Source organism: Peromyscus californicus, unplaced genomic scaffold (assembly GCF_007827085.1).
Source record: "Peromyscus californicus insignis strain IS unplaced genomic scaffold, ASM782708v3 Scaffold_16__1_contigs__length_79575227, whole genome shotgun sequence".
Taxonomy (NCBI): Eukaryota; Metazoa; Chordata; class Mammalia; order Rodentia; family Cricetidae; genus Peromyscus; species Peromyscus californicus.
The window spans coordinates 13,909,468-13,927,206 of record NW_026294458.1 but is presented as its reverse complement, the minus strand read 5'-3'; the positions used below and the strand labels follow the sequence as shown (position 1 = coordinate 13,927,206).

General features: G+C 46.6%; 1 protein-coding gene across 3 annotated transcripts in view; it reads right to left on the bottom strand.

Annotated features, from left to right (window-relative positions):
* Positions 1-2,021: 2,021 nt before the first annotated feature.
* The window catches only part of Hspbap1 (HSPB1 associated protein 1), a 55,731-nt gene continuing 40,013 nt past the window's right edge, over positions 2,022-17,739 (bottom strand). For all 3 annotated transcript variants that reach the window (XM_052740443.1, XM_052740442.1, XM_052740444.1), the window contains 5 exons: positions 15,234-15,370; positions 10,495-10,666; positions 9,044-9,127; positions 3,728-3,838; positions 2,022-3,611 (listed from right to left, as the gene is read on the bottom strand). In XM_052740443.1, coding sequence (XP_052596403.1) covers positions 3,081-3,611; positions 3,728-3,838; positions 9,044-9,127; positions 10,495-10,666; positions 15,234-15,370 — 1,035 coding nt within the window. In that variant the 3' untranslated portion in view covers positions 2,022-3,080. The remainder of the gene's footprint in view (positions 3,612-3,727; positions 3,839-9,043; positions 9,128-10,494; positions 10,667-15,233; positions 15,371-17,739) is intronic.

Below are 17,739 nucleotides of genomic sequence, written 5' to 3'. Positions count from 1 at the left end.
AGCCCTTCAGACTGCTTCTATGACTCACAGCTGAGTCATGCATAACAAACCAAAAAGCACCTGAAGAAAAAGAGCTCTGTTTCCGTGATGGACATAACTTTAAAGAACAGAAAACTGAGCTCTGGCCATGGCACGCTCTGTGCCAATACCACTGGTGGAGCATTGCCTATTCTGCCTATTCTCTTTTCTCTCTCTCTCTCTCTCTCTCTCTCTCTCTCTCTCTCTCTCTCTCTCTCTCTCTCTCTCTCTCTCTCTCTCTCCTGCCTAATCAGAGTTAAGAGTGTTTTGTGCTCCTTACCTGCTGAGCACTGGCCCAAGTTTTGTGAATGAAGCAGTGACGGCATAAAATTCCCTATCCTCATGGAGTTACGTTGTGCTAGCGGGAAGAGGGGTTTGGAGAATATTATTTTAAGGTGTGTTACTTTTGTTTATGTTTCATTTGTTTAACTCTGTGAAGCTGTGTTACTGTGTCTGTTTAAAACACCTGATGGTCTAATAAAGCGCTGAATGCTCAATGGCGAAGCTGGAGAAAGGATGGGCGGGGCTGGCAGGTAGAGAATAGAGAGGAGAAATATGGGAGAGGAGAAATGAAAGAATAGCCAGAGAAGGAGGAGCCTTGAAAACACAATGAGCCTCAGCCACCACACCTACTGAAAACCAGGGGGGTTTGCTAGCCCTGCTGACCCATATAACGCAGGACTCCAGGGGCCGGCCACTCAGCTACACAGCAAGCCACAGAGTGAGATTTACAGAAGTAAGAGAATGGGAAAAGCCCAGAGGCAAAAGGTAGATGAATAATTTAAAGTTAAGAAAATGGGCAAGCAACAAGCTAAGGCTGAGCATTTATAATTAAGAATAAGCCTCTATGTGTGATTTATTTGGGAGCTGGGTGGCAGGCCCACAAAAGAGCAAAACCAAACAACAGAGGGGACCTCTGAGGGCTAAGAGAAAAAAAAAAAAAACCAGCCATGCAGCTGGTCAATGTCCACATATGTGTACGTGCAGGTTGGTCAATAAGCCCGTGTAGACACGAGACAGATCTCCCTTTCCACCTCCCTTCTCATTGTAGCCATTACTGCCTAGTGGTTTAAAACATCCCATCAGAATGTATGGAGCAATATGTAGGAGACAGAAAAGCTAAAAATATCTAAAAAGCCTCAACTCTGTAACATTTGGGGTAACTCTAGATTTTGCATAAGTCTGTAAGAAGCCTGCTGGCTGGTTCAATAAACTATGTCCTGTTAAAAGAAGCCTCAGGACCTCGAAAGCTTGCAGCAACATGCTGATTGGGAAAGATAAACAATAATCGGACAGGCAAATATACATGGGCCAGTGAAGAGCAGTTCTGCAGGTCGGGACCAACCCATCCTTAGGAATAACTGTTACTGGTGCTGGGCAATCAGTGCTGAGACTGGGAGAACGGAACAGTGAGGCTCTGCTGGGTGCCCTTCAGTGCTGGGCACCCTTCAGTGCTGGGCACCGGTCCTGCCTTCTACACCACACACTCTCCACGCCTACTCTGCCCTGGCAGTCCTAAGGCTGCCATAGACAGTGGGAAACAAACGGCTTGGGAGAGGTCCAATAAAAGTTTACAAGAACAAGCCAGCATCACGGCACACGCTTTTAATCCAGGCTTAATCCAGGCGCTCGGGAGGCAGAGGCAGGTGGATCTCTTTTGAGTTTGAGGCCAGCCTGGTCTACATAGCAAGTTCCAAGCCAGCCAGGGCCACACAGTCAGCTCCTGTTTCAAAAACCAAACCAAACCAAAACAAACCCCTAAAAAACAAAAAACCAACACCAAAACAAACAAACAAAAAACCCAAAATAAATAAAAAATAAAATTACATGAATAAGCAGCAGATTGATCACTGCTGATTAAAGCTGATGGAGGAACTGATTCCTGCTGGAAACATGTGGAACTCACACTTAAGACAAGCTGAAAAGACCAGATGGGTAAGGAAAAGCCAAGGGGCTGAGGTCTGCAAATTCAAGCCAGTTTGGCTATAGAGCAACATACTGGAAAAAGGTGACCACGGAGAAATTTTATTAGGAAAAGCCATCTATAAACACGCACACCCTCAGCATCTGCTGTTCCACCTTTTATTTTAAAATCATACGATTTAGAACCAACCTGTTTAGTGCAAACCTGGACTCCCAGCACTTGGGGAGGCAGGCCAGAGGATCTTGAATTCAAGGCCAGCCCGAGGGACACAGCAACACCGTCTGAGAAACAAACTCCCAGCTTGGCCAGGAAGCCTAGCTGGGGAGCGCAGAGGCCCTGGAGCTGAACCTACTACTACTCTTTTGTAAAGGAACAGAGTCATATTGCCTTCCAAGTCCTATCTAGATCGGCCCTGAGTCCTCATCAGAGAGGCTTCTTTGTGCAGTGAGTGGTGTTAATGAAGGGCCTGGAGAAACAGGGAAGAAGCCAGAGGCAGGGGGGTCTCTGTGAGTTCAAGGTCAGCCTGATCTACATAGAGAGTAGAGCTACGGCTACACAGTAGGATCTTGTTTCAAAACAAAACACACACCCCTCCCCACCAAAAGAGAAAGAAACAGGGAGGAAGAGGGGTTGGAGAAATTTTTACAAGCCAGGGGTCGGGGAGGACAGGGCAGAACCGTGCGTTGCACCATGGACGCGGCAGCTGTGGTGTGGCTGCCCCGACAAGAGCGAGCCAGTTACTATCACACGGGCCCTTGAGCCCCAACCCCTAGCCCATGAGCTACTGATAGTTGATGGCTCCTTCAGGAAGGAGAGTCAGTCTTCTTTAGGTGTATAGCCCCTGGGAGGCTAGCCAAGGCCCAGTGCACGGCCCCACACCATGCACATATTATGGGGAACAGTAATTGGACTCAAGGGGCTGAAAAACAAGAAAATAATAAAAGAATAAAGTTCAGAGGGGGATGAAGGAGATTGGAAGAAGCTGGAGGCAGGCAATGGGGAGTGAATATGATCAAAATATACTATACATATATGGCAGCCTCAAAAAGTAAAAACCACTACGTAAAAAGCAAACAAGTAAGTGTATCATACTACTTCTAAAAATGTTTAAAATTTTATTAAAAGTAATCTATTAGAATCACAAACTTTTCCCTTGTATCAAAAGCTGGGCCACCATCCTGGTGACTTGTGGATTCACCAAGCAGTCCAGCAAGTCATCTGTGGACACGAATGTTCGAGAAGGGGCCACGGGACACCTGGAGGTGACCTGCTCGGCCACCACACCTGCCCCTCTACTAGTCTGTTGCCTCCTGGCACAGGACAGTTCTGCAAAGCGTTCTCTGTCTCTGTTGATACGTTCTCTGCTGTCACTCTCCAGTGTGCCTCCTCTCTCCGAAGGCGGGTCTTCAGATGCTGGTGTCACAGGGACCAGATCTGGGCCAAACAGACTTGCCACTTCCCGTTTCCCAGTCCTCCCCGTGAGGCCCTGGCTGTGTGCTCGGTCCACATCCATGTGCTCCCACACATGTGGCTCATCCTTGCTCCAGATCTCCCTGTTTGCTCGAAGTGCTTGCATTTCTGCGTCTTCAGCTTTTCCACGATGGTCAAAAAAAGCACGAACAGCATCATTTAAGTAGCAGCAATTGACTTCATGAGAGATTTCTTCAACCTAAGAAGGAGAACAACCCTTCAGAGTGCACTGAGCTGGAGTGGAAATCAACACTCTATCCTGGACCAATTCACCATCAAAATCCAGGAGCCAGGATGAAACCCTGGCCCCCCTACCTCAGTGGGGTTCAGCCAGGCTCTAGGGTGGTGTGGATCCTCTGCCGTCTTCAGGGCACACACGAGCATGCGGGTGACTGCCTCTTCCACCCGGGCGAGGTGGTCCTCTTCCTAAGGCGAGATTTAAAAAAAAAAAAAAAAAAAAAAATCAAACCCACCATTTTGTTCTTTGTCTCTGTGCCTCACGATTTGAGTCTGTTAGCTGTATGCTCTGTTTCCCAACTGATGCCAACTTTGTCACAGAAGGAACCAGGGTGCTGCTGGGAACACCGGAACTCTCGTGTGGCCATTATCATCTGTCATCTACGAGAGTGTAGGACAGACAGTTCACCAAAGTTAAGACTGCAGTTTTTTAGAAGACACAGGCCTTATATACAAATGACCTTAGATATTTTTTTCTAATCTCTTCCAATTCTTGATATGTCCAAAATCTTTTTAAAGTATTAACCACATGGAATAATGATCTTTATGGAGTTTGACAGCAAATCATGTGAAAAACAGAGGAGTGAGGGTCTAGGCTGTGGGGAGGTTGTCACACAGGGGTGGAACACATGCTGCCTCCACAGGGGCCTGGACGGGAGAGGCTGGGCATGGTGACACAGGCCTGTAGGGGACCGCTTGGAGTCTGGAGTCTGAAATCTCTCAAACATGCTGACGGGCTGGAGGGCCACTGGAGGCCAGTCTGGGTTACAGGGAGGCTGTGTTTCAGAAACTTAAACAAAAAGTGGCAAAACATTCAAGCAGACTTCTTCTTCTTTTTTTTTTTTTTTTTTTTGGTTTTTCGAGACAGGGTTTCTCTGTGTAGTTTTGGTGCCTGTTCTGGATCTCACTCTGTAGACCAGGCTGGCCTTAAACTCACAGAGATCTGCCTGGCTCTGCCTCCCGAGTGCTGGGATTAAAGGCATGTGCCACCACCACCCAGCCCAAGCAGACTTCTTAATAAACAAGGGTACACCAAGCAGCATTACTGATAAGCGGAATTAAAATCAGCAACTACTATTCCCTAAAAAAACAGAGTAAGAGAAAAGATTCTGTGAAGGCAATATGAAGGCCTAGACTTGACTTTACAGACTCCATCTTAGGGAAGGGCCACCATCTCAAACCACCTGCTGTACTCAGTTCCAGGAAGGACCTCAGGAATGTGCCATGACAACTCGAACAGACACAGGGCAGTATGCTCCTGCAGACATTCTGTCTGTGGTTTATGGCCCTTGAAGATATCTAGATAATCCTGCTGAGCAGCCCAGATAATCCTGCTCAGCAAGTTGTGGTTCCTTGCCAGAAGTCCAACCCAATAGTTTCAAATGCGGTTTTGTGCCAAAAGTCTAGACCAATAGTTTCAAAAAATCACTTTTTTTGAAATATCCCTTCTACCCAATCCCAAATTGCCAAAGCATGTAATTCCTGGCTTGCAGTTTTTCCCTATAAAAACTCTCTACCCCTGGGCCCGCTACCAGCGTGGCATTTCCCTCCATCTGCCCAGTGTTGGTCCAGGTTCGAACCTGACAATAAAGAGACACTTATGTGCTTATATTGGAAACTGGCTCCTTGGTGGTCGCTGGGGGTTTCAAACTAGATGTCTTTAATATACATAACTAAAAACAGATCACTATATAGAACATACAAGGATTTTGCACATATTAGTAAGAATTTTTTAAATGGGCAACAGACATGGAGATGAACATTTTGAAAAAGACCAATCATTTGACTAACAAATGCCTGAAAACACTGACTTTCAGGAAAATCACAACTGAAACTCTCAAAAGAGGGTCTGATAATCCATGTGCCAAGGAAATGTAGACTGACAGACACAGTCTTAGTAAAGATAGGGGTGCACACTGTGAGGGACCCCTGGAAACCCGCTGGCATTGTCTCATCAACTGGAGTCCTGTGTACTCCACAGATCAGCCACCGCTCCTGGATCTACACACTACCACTGGAGAAACCCTTGCACACGTATGTCAGAAGAAAACTGCAAACAATTCAATTCTCCACCAACAGAACAGCCAATAACAACTACACAGTAGTACCTTGATACAGAGACCAACAGGCTATAGGAAAATGAGAAAAGCTGTACTCAACAACAGCCAGGTCTAGGAAACACGGTAATGAATTTAAAAAGGAAATCCCCACAGTGAGATCTCACTTCACACTGACATGGCTACAATATAAACAACAGATATTTACAAGTGTTAGTGAGGAAATCAATCTTCACACATGGCTGATGGGCACATGAAATGGTGCAGGGACTCTGGGAAGTGGGTGGGAATTAATAGGTTAAACAGAGAACTAACGTGGGATGATTTGCGGGGGTGGGTAATGTTCTGAGTCAAGCTGGCTAGGCATTGATGCCCAGGTGTTCAGTCCAGCCCAAGTCGAGATGACACAGGAGGAAATCCCCCGAGATGCTGTTAGTCAGCGTTGACTTTGGGTGAGTCAGACTACATAACAAATGGGAGTGTTCTTCATTCACTCAGCTGATGGCCTCAAGAGCAAAAGGCTGAGAAGGGACTGTGTCAGGACCGCAACAGAACTCCTCTCTAAGCTGGTGTGCATTTGTACCTTCCCAAGAAAAGTCCCTGGAACAATGGGTCATACAGTTGGTCAGAGCTCTCCAGATAGAGTACCAGCAGATATGCGGATGGAGATACACAGCCAACAAAACACGAAAGTAGATAATCAGCCTGAAAGAGGGCTGGGAAAGGACAAAACGCAGATACAGTCATTAGTGTTTTAGTTTGGGGTTAATTAGGCAGTGAGCGGATTCACTGATACTATATTGTCTTTAAAAAACAGATTTATTTTAATGTTATCTAGGTGTATGTGTTTGTTTGTGCATGTCTGTGCAGTACCTGTAGAGGCCAGAAGAGGATGTTGGATGCCCTAGAACTGAAGTTAATAGGTAGGTGTGAGCCACTTGACATGGGTGCTAGGGACTGAACTCTGGTCCTTTGAGAGAGTACTACATGCTGCTGACTGCTGAGCCATTGATCCAGCCCTTGAGACTATATTATCTTTCATCTTACAAATATGTTGCATATACATTCTCTTTACATGTACAGATATAATACAAAGGCATATCAAAGGAAATATTCAAAGAATGAGAGCAAATCTTTAAAATTAAAAAATTTTTTCTAAGCTAAGTTGAAATAAAATACTGCTACAATTGATACCTTTTGATATGCAAAAATGATTTGAAAAGGGAAGAGAGGCACTACTAGGACTATCTGAGAACACACTTTACCCTTGAGCGTGTAAGGGCAGAATCTGCCTTTCAACAGTGAAACCCCCTGACAAGGGCTAAACACTACCACCTGCACCGAACCAGAGCCTACTAGCTACCATCCACAAGACTCAGGACAGGAACGTCAGAGTGAGTTAGGAATGCTAATTAATTTAAGCTTCCCAACCACACTCCCCGCTGGGTTCAGTGACAATCACTGAACGTGCCTGGAGTGAGCCATCTGCTGGGACATGGGATATGGCAGGTGTGATTCTTGTCGTGGACTCCATCTTAGGGTTCCTCCAGCTGCAGCTCCAAGCAGATGTTCTAACTGTGAGGTTGCTGTCTCCCAGCATACTTCTCACCTCAGCCCTGAGGCTATGTGTCCCCTCTCCCTAAGCCCTTAAGTACAGCTTGCTTCCTGTTACAGTAATTCTCAGGCTCCACCTACTCCAAAGTCCTTCCCATAAGCAAAGGAAACACCTCAGCACAGGGAGGGTGCAGCTGAGGAAGACAGCAATGTCGGGCTTCGGGTTAGGGAGGGCAGGGAAGCAACCAGAGCCCTTCAGGGGCGCAGATGCAATCAAAGGCTACAGTTAAGGCTAGTGCAGCTGCAACTGAGGCCTCAGGTAACGGGACAGACTTGGGTCGGCTGTCTCTGTGGGTTTCCCCATCACGATCTTGACCTCACTTGCTCCTGTGATCCCTCCTCCCTCTCTTTAACTGAAGTCTAGGAGCTCAGCCCAGTGCTTGGCTGTGGATCACTGCATCTGCTTCCATCAGTTACTGGATGTAGGTCCTATGATGGCAATTAGGGTAGTCAGCGATCTGATTATAAGGGAAGGTAAGTTCAGGCACCCTCTCCATTGCTAGGAGTTTTAGCTGGTATCATCCTTGTAGATTCCTGGGGATTTCCCTAGAACCACGTTTCTCCCTGACCCTCTAATGGTTATCTCTTTCATTGCTCTCCCTCTCTGTCCCTCCTGTTCCCATCCCCCATCCCTTTCCTTCTACCTGCCCCTCCCAGTTTACCCAGGAGATCTTAACTATTTTCCCTTCGTGGGGCCCTCCATGTGTGTCCCTCTTAGGGTCATCCTTTTTACCTAGCTTCTCTGACCCACGCTGGTGGGAGCTCATGGACTCTGTCAGCTGGGGAACATGCATGGGACTGAACTAGGCTCTCTGAATGTGGGTGACAGTTATGTGGCTAGATCTGTTTGGGGAGCCCCTGGCAGTGGGACCAGGACTTATCCCGGGCGCATGAACTGGCTTTTGGGAACACATCCCTTAGGGTGGGACACCTTGTCAGCCTTGACACAGAATGGAGGGGGGGGGGCTTGGTCCTGCCTCAACTTAGTATGCCAGACTTTGTTGACTCCCCAAGAAAGGCCTTATCCTGTCTGGGGGTGGGATGAGGAGAGGTAGGGGGCGTGAGAAGGGGAGGGAGGGGGAACTGGGAATAGTATGTAAAATGAAAAAAACTTTTTTTTTTTTTTTTTTAAAAGAGAGACAGACAGACTTAAGCCTGGTAGCTATTGTACTGTCAAACAGAACAAGGGACCAGGATGAAGCTGTTCCTGGGAAAAGGATCCCGGCAGAAATGAAGGATAAGAATATAGTGCTGCATGATTCCACTTTAAGACAACGCTTACGGCAAGGTTAGACATGAGGACCCTGAGTCTGAGATGGTGTGGGATGGAACCAGCAATGCTGGACATACACTGCAGACCCCACCAGGTCCATCACGACATCAAAGGCCACTGTGTGTCCTCTCAGGGAGTAGCTGGGCACAGCAGCACCTGTCATCCCAGCATTTGGGAGGCCGAGGCAGGAGGACCGTGAGTTTGAGGCCTCTATAGAGATACCCCATCTCAAACTAAACACAACACAACCAACTCACATAAAATAAGAGAAGGGCACATCTCCAAAATCCCTATCTCCAACCTCAACATTTATCAAGAGAAGACAGAATCAGAGAACATGAACAAAATCATCCTGGAATGCTGGTCACACAGATTTAGTGGACAAAGTTTGTACACAGGCTTTACCTATCTCAGGGATTTTTTTTTTAAAAGACAACAACAAAAAAGTACCAGCTCAATCCAGGAGTTTATACTGACGGTGACAGGGTCAATGGATTCCACATAATGCCACCAGTGTCTGGGGACAAACAGAACCTGAAAATCAAACAAAAGATAGTTAACACGAGAACAGGGCACTTCTCACTCTAATTGATACTGCTAAGGGAAAAGAGACACACACAAATCCAAGGGAACAGAGTGACCGGCTTTCTCCTCGTCCTCCTCCAACTGGTGAGTGAGCTCAGGCTTACACGGGATGCTGGCAGCTTTCTACTCTTCTCAATCCTGCGAGTTCTCTGTTTACATCTAAGTTGTAGTAAAGGCTTTCAAACCCCAGCTTTTCCTCTTTCCCACTGCAAAGCAGTTGTGTACACTCTAGTGGCAGGAAACATGCACTCGGAAAAGCTCCCTGAGTCACAACAAAGGACCAGAGTGCTGGCGGAGGAGTGAGGCAAGCAGAACCCTCAGACATCATCGGTAGGAAGGTAAATGTCACTGTGGAGAACGCCAGCAACCTCTCAAAAGGTCACCTACCCTACTCTAAACACCCAAGGACCTTACAAACAAATGCTCACAGCAGCAACACCCGTCGCAACAGCTCATGAAATCGACCAGGTGGATCATCGCCATACACCTATGTAAGCAGGAACCGTTCAGCCTTGAAACATGTTCTGCATTAGGAGTCAGACACAAGGCCATATGTTGTATGGATGCATGTGTGATGCCCAGAATAAGATAATCTATGGAGATATAAAGTAAAGTAGTGGTTGTCGGGGCTGGAGGAATGAAGGGCAGTGCCCTGTGCAGAGACTGAAGCAACCTGACCAGGTCCACCTGTGTGAACTGGTCGGACATGTGTGCAGAGAGCAGGAAGAGAGCTAGTAGGGAGGGAGCAGCGGAGGGAGATCGGATAAGGACGATGGAGGGAATGAATTCTCTGAGAGACTGAGAAAACCTTCCAAATGCTAGGAAACTGGGACGGCAAGTGCCAACGTTGTAAAGGAAAATTTCCCCACAGGGTGGCAATGGGAAATAACAGTCTCTTTAGAAGTGATTCACAAGCAGTCAGCCAATCTTGCTGAAAAGCAAAGATCATCCTCAGTCCACCTCTGAGAGTCTGGATGCATGCAGCCTGTGCTCACCGTCTGCCGGAACAGGTATTAACTGTGAAAAAATGTCCTAGTCCCCACGCCCTAACATGATCTCTTAACCTGAGTAATAGTAATAGCTGCTCCAGGCTCTCTCTCAACGCCTATCCTCCTCTTCACCAGCAGGAGGTGCTGTGCGCCCTCTTCCCATCTCTCCAGGGCAGAGCTGTGGGTCTTTAGCCCACAGATGGGGAAGCCGACCTCCAGCAGCAGCAGGGCTGCGGGGGAGAAATCACTGTCATCTGTACTGAGGGAAGCACAGGCACCAGGCTGTGGTGTCCACTGACAGGTCATCGATGTTTAAAGCCCCATTACCTGTCCTGGGCTCAGTGTGACCGTATGTCTTCGAGCTTTCTGGAACTGAGGGAAACGCTTTAAATCAGGGTTGACAACATTGATTTTACTGAACACACTGGACTCTTCGTAAGGGATTCTGGTTGGATAAAGGAAAGGCGTATCTTCAGGAGGAAAGAGATGCCATCTTTTCCTAATGAGAAAATAAGATACAAGTTAGAGTTCTCATAAACATGTAAGAAGGTAGCAGCCCACTGTTCGGTCTTACTAATTTCAGTTCAGTTCATACAGGCACACAGACGCCACCACAGTGTCACCCGGCCTCTCACTCACAGCTGATCCCCTGCAGATGTCTGGTGGAAGGCTGCTCTCTGGCGGGTTTCTCACGCCTTCCCAGGGCAGCCCCTCTCGTGGCAGGGATAGGATCTCCTTTGTGCTTTTTTTTTCTTTTTCTCTTTTTTTTTTTTTTGCATCTTATATCAAAGCTTGCTTCCTTACCATTGATTTCACTCCTCATATCTTGAAGCTAACCAGAATAATCTTTATCCTTTCTGTATTCTTTTTTATTACACTTTGTTTTTGTGTACATATGTGTGCTATGTGCGTATGTGTCATACACATACATGTACATGTACGTGGGGTAAGAGGTTAATGATGGTGTCTTCCTCACAATGCACAGCCTTAACTCTTTTTTTTTTCCTGGTCTTTTGAGACATGGTCTCAGTATGTAACCTCATTGGCTGTCCTGGAACTTGCTATGGAGACCAGGTTGGCCTCATACTCATAAAGATCCTCCTGCCTCTACCTCCGAGTGCTGTGATTAATGGCCTGTGCCAACACAAAGGCATGCCACTTTATTTTTGGGACAGGATCTCTCTCTGAACCCAGAGCTCAGATTGAAGAGACTGTCTGGCCAGTGAGCCCCTGGGGCCTCCTGTCTGTGCCTCCCTCTGCATCTGAGCTACAGACGTGTACCACGCCTGGCCTTTTATGCAGTGCTGGGTGCTGGGTACTGAACTTACATCAACATGTTTGTGCAGCCACATTTTACCAACTGAGCCATCTCCCTCGCCCTGCAAATGTCTGTACTCTAATATTATCCCGGATAAACCCCCAGACCTCTCCCCAGCAAACAATTTCGAGACTTCTCCTGTCTGGAAGGTAGACATGTTAAGTTGATTTAGTAAGAACGAGAACTAATGCCACATGCCCCAAAAGTAGTATAACTGAGGATCTTTGAAAAAGAGAAAACTGTTTTAGAAACTTTTTTTTAAAGGAATGGAGGTAATAAATCTTATTTCTCTAAACTCTAAAAAAAAATCCATATTTTACAGTAATAGAAGAAAGAGTCTGGAGCCAAAGAAGGCGGAAGTGTGAACAGAGATGAAGGAGAGCTGACGGGACCAGAGGAAAAGAACCAAGCCCCCGTTCTGAGGGAAACAGGCCCTCCCGTGTGTGAGCACAGCAGTCACCCCAGGACCACCAGTCCTTTGTGAGCAGGAAGCAGTGGCTGCCGCGTTCAAACTACCAAGTACATACTAAAGTCCTATTTCTCTTGGGAGCTCTGAAGGTTTCAGAGAAACAGTGAAGTGCCTGACTTCCAGAACTCCAGGGAAGCCTACCAATCACAGAGCCCCTGGGTAAGGACTGCTGAGCTGCAGAAGCCTGACTGACTGACGATGGTCTCTCCAGGAATGGCTGTTCCACTCCACAGCACCTGCTGCTAGTGTGGAAGCCATCTTTGGTTACTTGGTATGTTCAGAAGCTAATTCTGGAAGGGCTCTGAAGAGATCATTAGTCTAACTTCATTTCCAAAGTAGTAGTAGAGAGAGATTCATGTCTGCTTGGTGTCCCTTAGGCTCATGGGGACCCAGAACACGCATCTCTTGGCTTCTCCCTACACCAACGAAATACTTCCCAGAGGAAGAGCCATCATAACCAAGCCGTCCATCTGCTTTGCTTGGCTCCATCCACACCTCCACACCTTCAAATGTGCCCTCCTCCTAGCAGAGAACTGTATCACTATGCCACCCCCTGCCCAAAAGCCTCCCATGGTTCTGAACATGGAAGGAATGGAGAATTGGGGTGTCTGGCTGGGAGTCAAGACCTTTATGCCCTACCCTGATTATTCTGCCCAGTCCTACTGTTTCTAGTTACAATTTACACAGGGTCCTCTGCACAGCCGATACTTTCCAGGGTCCCTGTGTCCCTTCCACCTGAGTGATACAGACGCTCACTCGGCTTCAAAGCCCTCTACACACAGCGGCTGATCCTTCCTACAGAAGCACTGTCTACCACCTTCAAGAGCATCCTTCCTGCTTTCCTTCAAGAGCATCCTTTCTGCCTTCATCACTCTCTGCGGGCACCCCAGGTGGGGATGCTCTCAGGGCAGTGTCCTGACCACCTCTGTACTTATTCTAACACACAGAACTGGATGGACACTCAATAGACGTTTACTGAAGCTATTTTATTACATCAGAGTGCCATGAAAAATGGAAAATACACTTAGACAGTTAGGGTAAAGCTATATTTTTTAATCAAAGAAAAAAACTGGAATTTTTTTTTTTTGGTTTGCTTCCCAAATCAGAGCACACAGAAGAGGCAAATTTAAAGCAATGCTCTATCTCATAACACATTCCACTTTCCAAACTCTTAACTGCAAAAGGGCAGAGAATATTCATACCTGACTCACTGCTGACTCCCCCGTATACAACAGTGTACCTGAAAGGGAACAGACATGGAACTGCTAAGCCCCTCCATAGCTCCCCAGCTGACCTGCAAACACCCCTCCAAACAGAAACTATTTCTCTTGGATCTACTCCTCATTTTTGTGTCCAGTGATGCTGGGAATTTGTGTCCATTTCTGGCTTTTTCTAGGAGTTGCCCTGTAAATGTTGCAAAGGGTCAGAAGGAAAGTCTGGAGCAGCATTTATTAGGGGAAATGAGGATGCACCTATGACAGCTGAGTGCATCCTCTCCATATGACACCTGATACATCCTCCAGGTTGCCAAACTCCGTATTTTGAGGTGCTGGCCACTCAGTTCTGCCACTTAGTCAGGTGGAGACAAAAGCTCATGTGCAGAATACACCAGCAGACACAAACTCACAAACCAAAATTCAGTCAAAGTGGGGCATAAAAACCCTGTGCCCCCTCACAACCTAAGGCAGAGCACCTGTGTGGCCTGGGCAGGTGTCTCCATGACGGGTAAGGTGACCTGCTGATGTCCCACACAACCTAAGTCAGAAGCTCATTTTTTACTAAAAAGGGGGGGGGGCCTGTAGGGCCCTGGCCCCCCATTTTGGGTAGCTGTTGCCTTGCTTGCTGACCTTGACCAGATGTCCTCCCTATGCTGATTCCCTGCTGGCTTCCTTCCTCCTGAACACTCACCAGAGGTTCCTTGTCTGTGTATCCTGCATATTGGGCATTAACAGCTTAGATGCAAGACTGTGGAACATCTGTAGCGAACTTCTGCCCTCCGGGGTTCTCCCATTATGCTGTAAGCCTGTATTTAAGGTTTCCTCCCTCCTTCAATAAACGGCATTCATGACAAATGACTGTGTTGTTGCTTAAAGATTCGTTTTATTTTTAACTATGTGGATGAGTCTGTGTACACGGGTGTCCACACAACCTAAAGGTATCTTATTTCCTGGAGCTGGAGCTACAGGTGGTTGTAAGCTGTCCAATGTGGGTATTGGGTACTGGGAACTAGGAACTGATCATGGGTCCTCTACAAGAGCAGTAAGTACTCTTACCCAATGAGCCATCTTTCTAACCTACTTTGTTATTATTGAGACGAGGTTTTTTCCATGTATTTCAGGCTGGCCCGGAGCTGGTGGGCTTCAGCCTCCTGAGTACTGAATTACAGGTGCATGTTGCTATACTCAACTCTCAATTGTGTCCTAAAATTTTAAATCAAATATTCTCTCAGTATGTGTGTGTTGTGGAACATTACTTCAAATATGTAAAGATGTGTTACATTTGGGTATGCTGCATTTGCTTAACGATGTAAAGATGTGTTGCTGTTTCACCTTGCCTGCCTAAGGTACCTGACTGATCGAGGGATAGGCAGGGCTGGTGGACAGAGAGAATAAGTAGGAAGAGGAATTCAGGCTCAGGAGAGAACAAGGAAAGAGCGAAGGAGAGAGAGGGAGATGTGGGGGGTGGGGGTGGGGCAGCCAGGCAGCCACCAGCCGGCAGACACAGAGATGGACATACACAAAGAAAGGTAAAAAGCCCTGAGGCAAAATGTAAATGAAGAGAAACAAATTAATTTAAGTTAAAAAAAAAAGTTAGCCAGAAACAAACATAAGCTAAAAAACCCCCACAAAAACAAAAACAAACAAACAAACAAACAAAAAACCCTGTGCCCCAGGCGTCCTGGCACTTGTCAGCATCCCCAAGGTCACAGAGAAGCCTCTTTCTTTCAACAAACTTTTCTGTTCCTATTCATTTGAGAGGTGGAGGAAGGGAGTGAAATGTCAACATTCCCAGGTAAAAAAGCTAAGCAGAGGATGCCTAGCAGGATGGGGACTCGGAGAGAATCCTGATCATGCTGAGACACATGGAAGTCATTTCATGTCCCCTCACTTCACACAGAAGGAACAGTGGTGAAGAGAAGAGCGCCGTGGTCACAGGCTGGTGGGCAGGATGGGGGTGGGACTGCCATCAGACCCCACCTTTTTACTTTTCTCCTTGGCTCCTCTGTGTGCAGACATGCAAAACTGGACCCGCCCGCCCGCACTCACGCACGCGCATTACCTTCCTTGGACCTGGAATACCAAGTTGCAACCATAGGAGTCCAGATGGCAGGGAGTATGGGCTCCTAGGGAGCCAATCCACAGTGTACTCTCCTGTCCATTTCTTCCGGGAAACCCAAAGTCAGACCACATCACCTCCTGTTAGAAAAAAAGGGCAGTCCATCAGGAACTGACCATCCTCTATGGTGGTGCACACGTTTACTTTTTAAAAAACAACCGTTTTTAGTGCTTATATTTTCTTACAGAAAATGTTAGAGATGGGAAGGGTTAGGTTTTCAGGGTAGTATGAGAAAAAACTTTTCAAACAATAATATCTGAATAACCTCGGTAGTAGCGCCATTCAACAAATATTTACTATTTATAACATGCTGGGAACTGTTGCGGAAGCTTGTGACAAATCCATGAATAAATTACGCCCACCAGGTGTGACTCCTACACCTGTTAGAGACAATAAACAACAGGCATAAATCTGTAGCTCCCTGGGGCAGAAGTGCTGCAGGCAGTGAGGATGTCATGGAAATTCAACTCAGGAGGCCACAGGCCCCTAAGCAGAGACAGCACCTGTGGGCATGAGCACTTTATTACCGTTTGCACTTCCATGGCCACAGAAAAGAAGCCTTATGGGTGAGTTCAGTCATTTAAAGCTACCCATACCACAGCCGTAGCTCATGCCTACTGAGCCAGTCGAAAGCAGGTGGGTCACAGCGTGGCTTTTGAAACTGTCATCCCAGCTGATTGATTCTGCTCTCTGCCCCAAGCCATGAATCCATGAGTGTAATAAAGACAGCACACTGCTGTAGACCAGGGCTCCCCTGGGCAAGGAGCTGAGGCAGGTCCTGCCCACACTCATAAGCCGGAAAGGAAAACAGCTACAACACAAGCATGCGAATGTTGGTGTATCCTTTAGTCATTCATTTTTCCTTTTTTTGTTTTTTCAAGACAGGGTTTCTCTGTGTAGTTTTGGTGCCTGTCCTGGATCTCACTCTGTAGACCAGGCTGGCCTCGAACTCACAGAGATCCACCTGCCTCTGCCTCCGAGTGCTGGGAATAAAGGCGTGCACGACCGATGCCTGGCTTTGTTTTTTTAAAGAATAAAACAAAAATACTTTAATTGGCAGAGTACTCTCACATAAATGCCAATGCCTCAAAAAACTATCTGCAACCTACATTCTCCTACTTTTGAGGGGCAATATTAACAGCTTTATTCAGAGAGAAAAGACTTTTAAAAGTCATTCAATGGACGGTTTTGCGGGAGACTAGAAAAACATTTTATTTTAAGATAGTAGTTGGTCAGGGATATCCAAGAGACTCCCCAAACATTATAAGCTATTGCTATTGCTCTTGGTTGTGACCCCAGGGTCAGAAGGTGAATGAATCTCTACCGCTGAAGACACATACATATATCTGTAGCACAATTAAAGGAAAAGAGGCTATGAATTTAAAGAGAAAGGAGGGGTACATGGGTGGGTGGGGCTGGAGAGAGGAAAGGGAAGGGGGAAATGATGTAATTATAAATTATTTTTAAAAAGAAATGAGGTTATTTAAGGAAAATTTAAGTAGAATGCCTTGCTATGTTTAAATGATGGGTTTTGAAAGGATGAAAAATCAATTATGGCTTTAAAGTTTGGCTTAAATTCATAAGATAAGGATCTTGGAAAACATCCAAATTTACGGATGGTGGAAATAACAGAATAATACATTAAAGAAAGATGTCTAGGATAAGTGGGATAGAAGTGACACATAAGGGGATGTGTTTCAAGGGGATGGCTCAGTTAATACAGTGTTTGCTGTACAGGCACGAGGACCTGAGATCAATCCCCAGAACTACCACATAAAAATCTGGGCTTGGCAGCCCACTTTAATCCCAGTGTTGGGGAGGCAGAGACAGGAAGAAGCCTGGGGCTCTCAGGCTAGCCAGCCTCACCTAATCAAGGACTTCTAGGCCAAGTGAGAGACTGTGTCTCAAAAACCAAACCAAAACAAGGGGATTAGACCTGAGGAACAGCCAGTGTTGACCTTTGGTCTCCATCTTCCCCCACTTCTCCTCCCCCCATGTTCACATGTCCCTGCACATTCAGGTGCTCTCCTACACAAGTATTTCATGGTAAGACCAAATACAGCACATCTCCTGAATAGAAGAGCATTGTTCACTCACAGTTAACACATGATGGGACAAATTACAGACAGGTTGGCCCATGAAAGTGATCTTGGTTCATAACACAGAAGCAGGGCAGACACTGTCCTGTCTCTTTGGGTGGCCCTGCTTTACCATGGTGTTCTGAATATAATACGTGATTTATACCTAATGATGGTTTTATTTGGTATGGACGTATGCTGGTCCAGTTCCTCACAGAAGAAATGAAGGTTCAAAGGCAGGCCTGACACTTTGTCACACGGGTGAAGGTGAACATTCACAGGGAGACACTGCGAGTACACTAAGAAGTATTTGGAAAGGGTCCCCCGCCCCCAATCTATTTTCCACTGAGGTAAAACGTAACTATGATGAA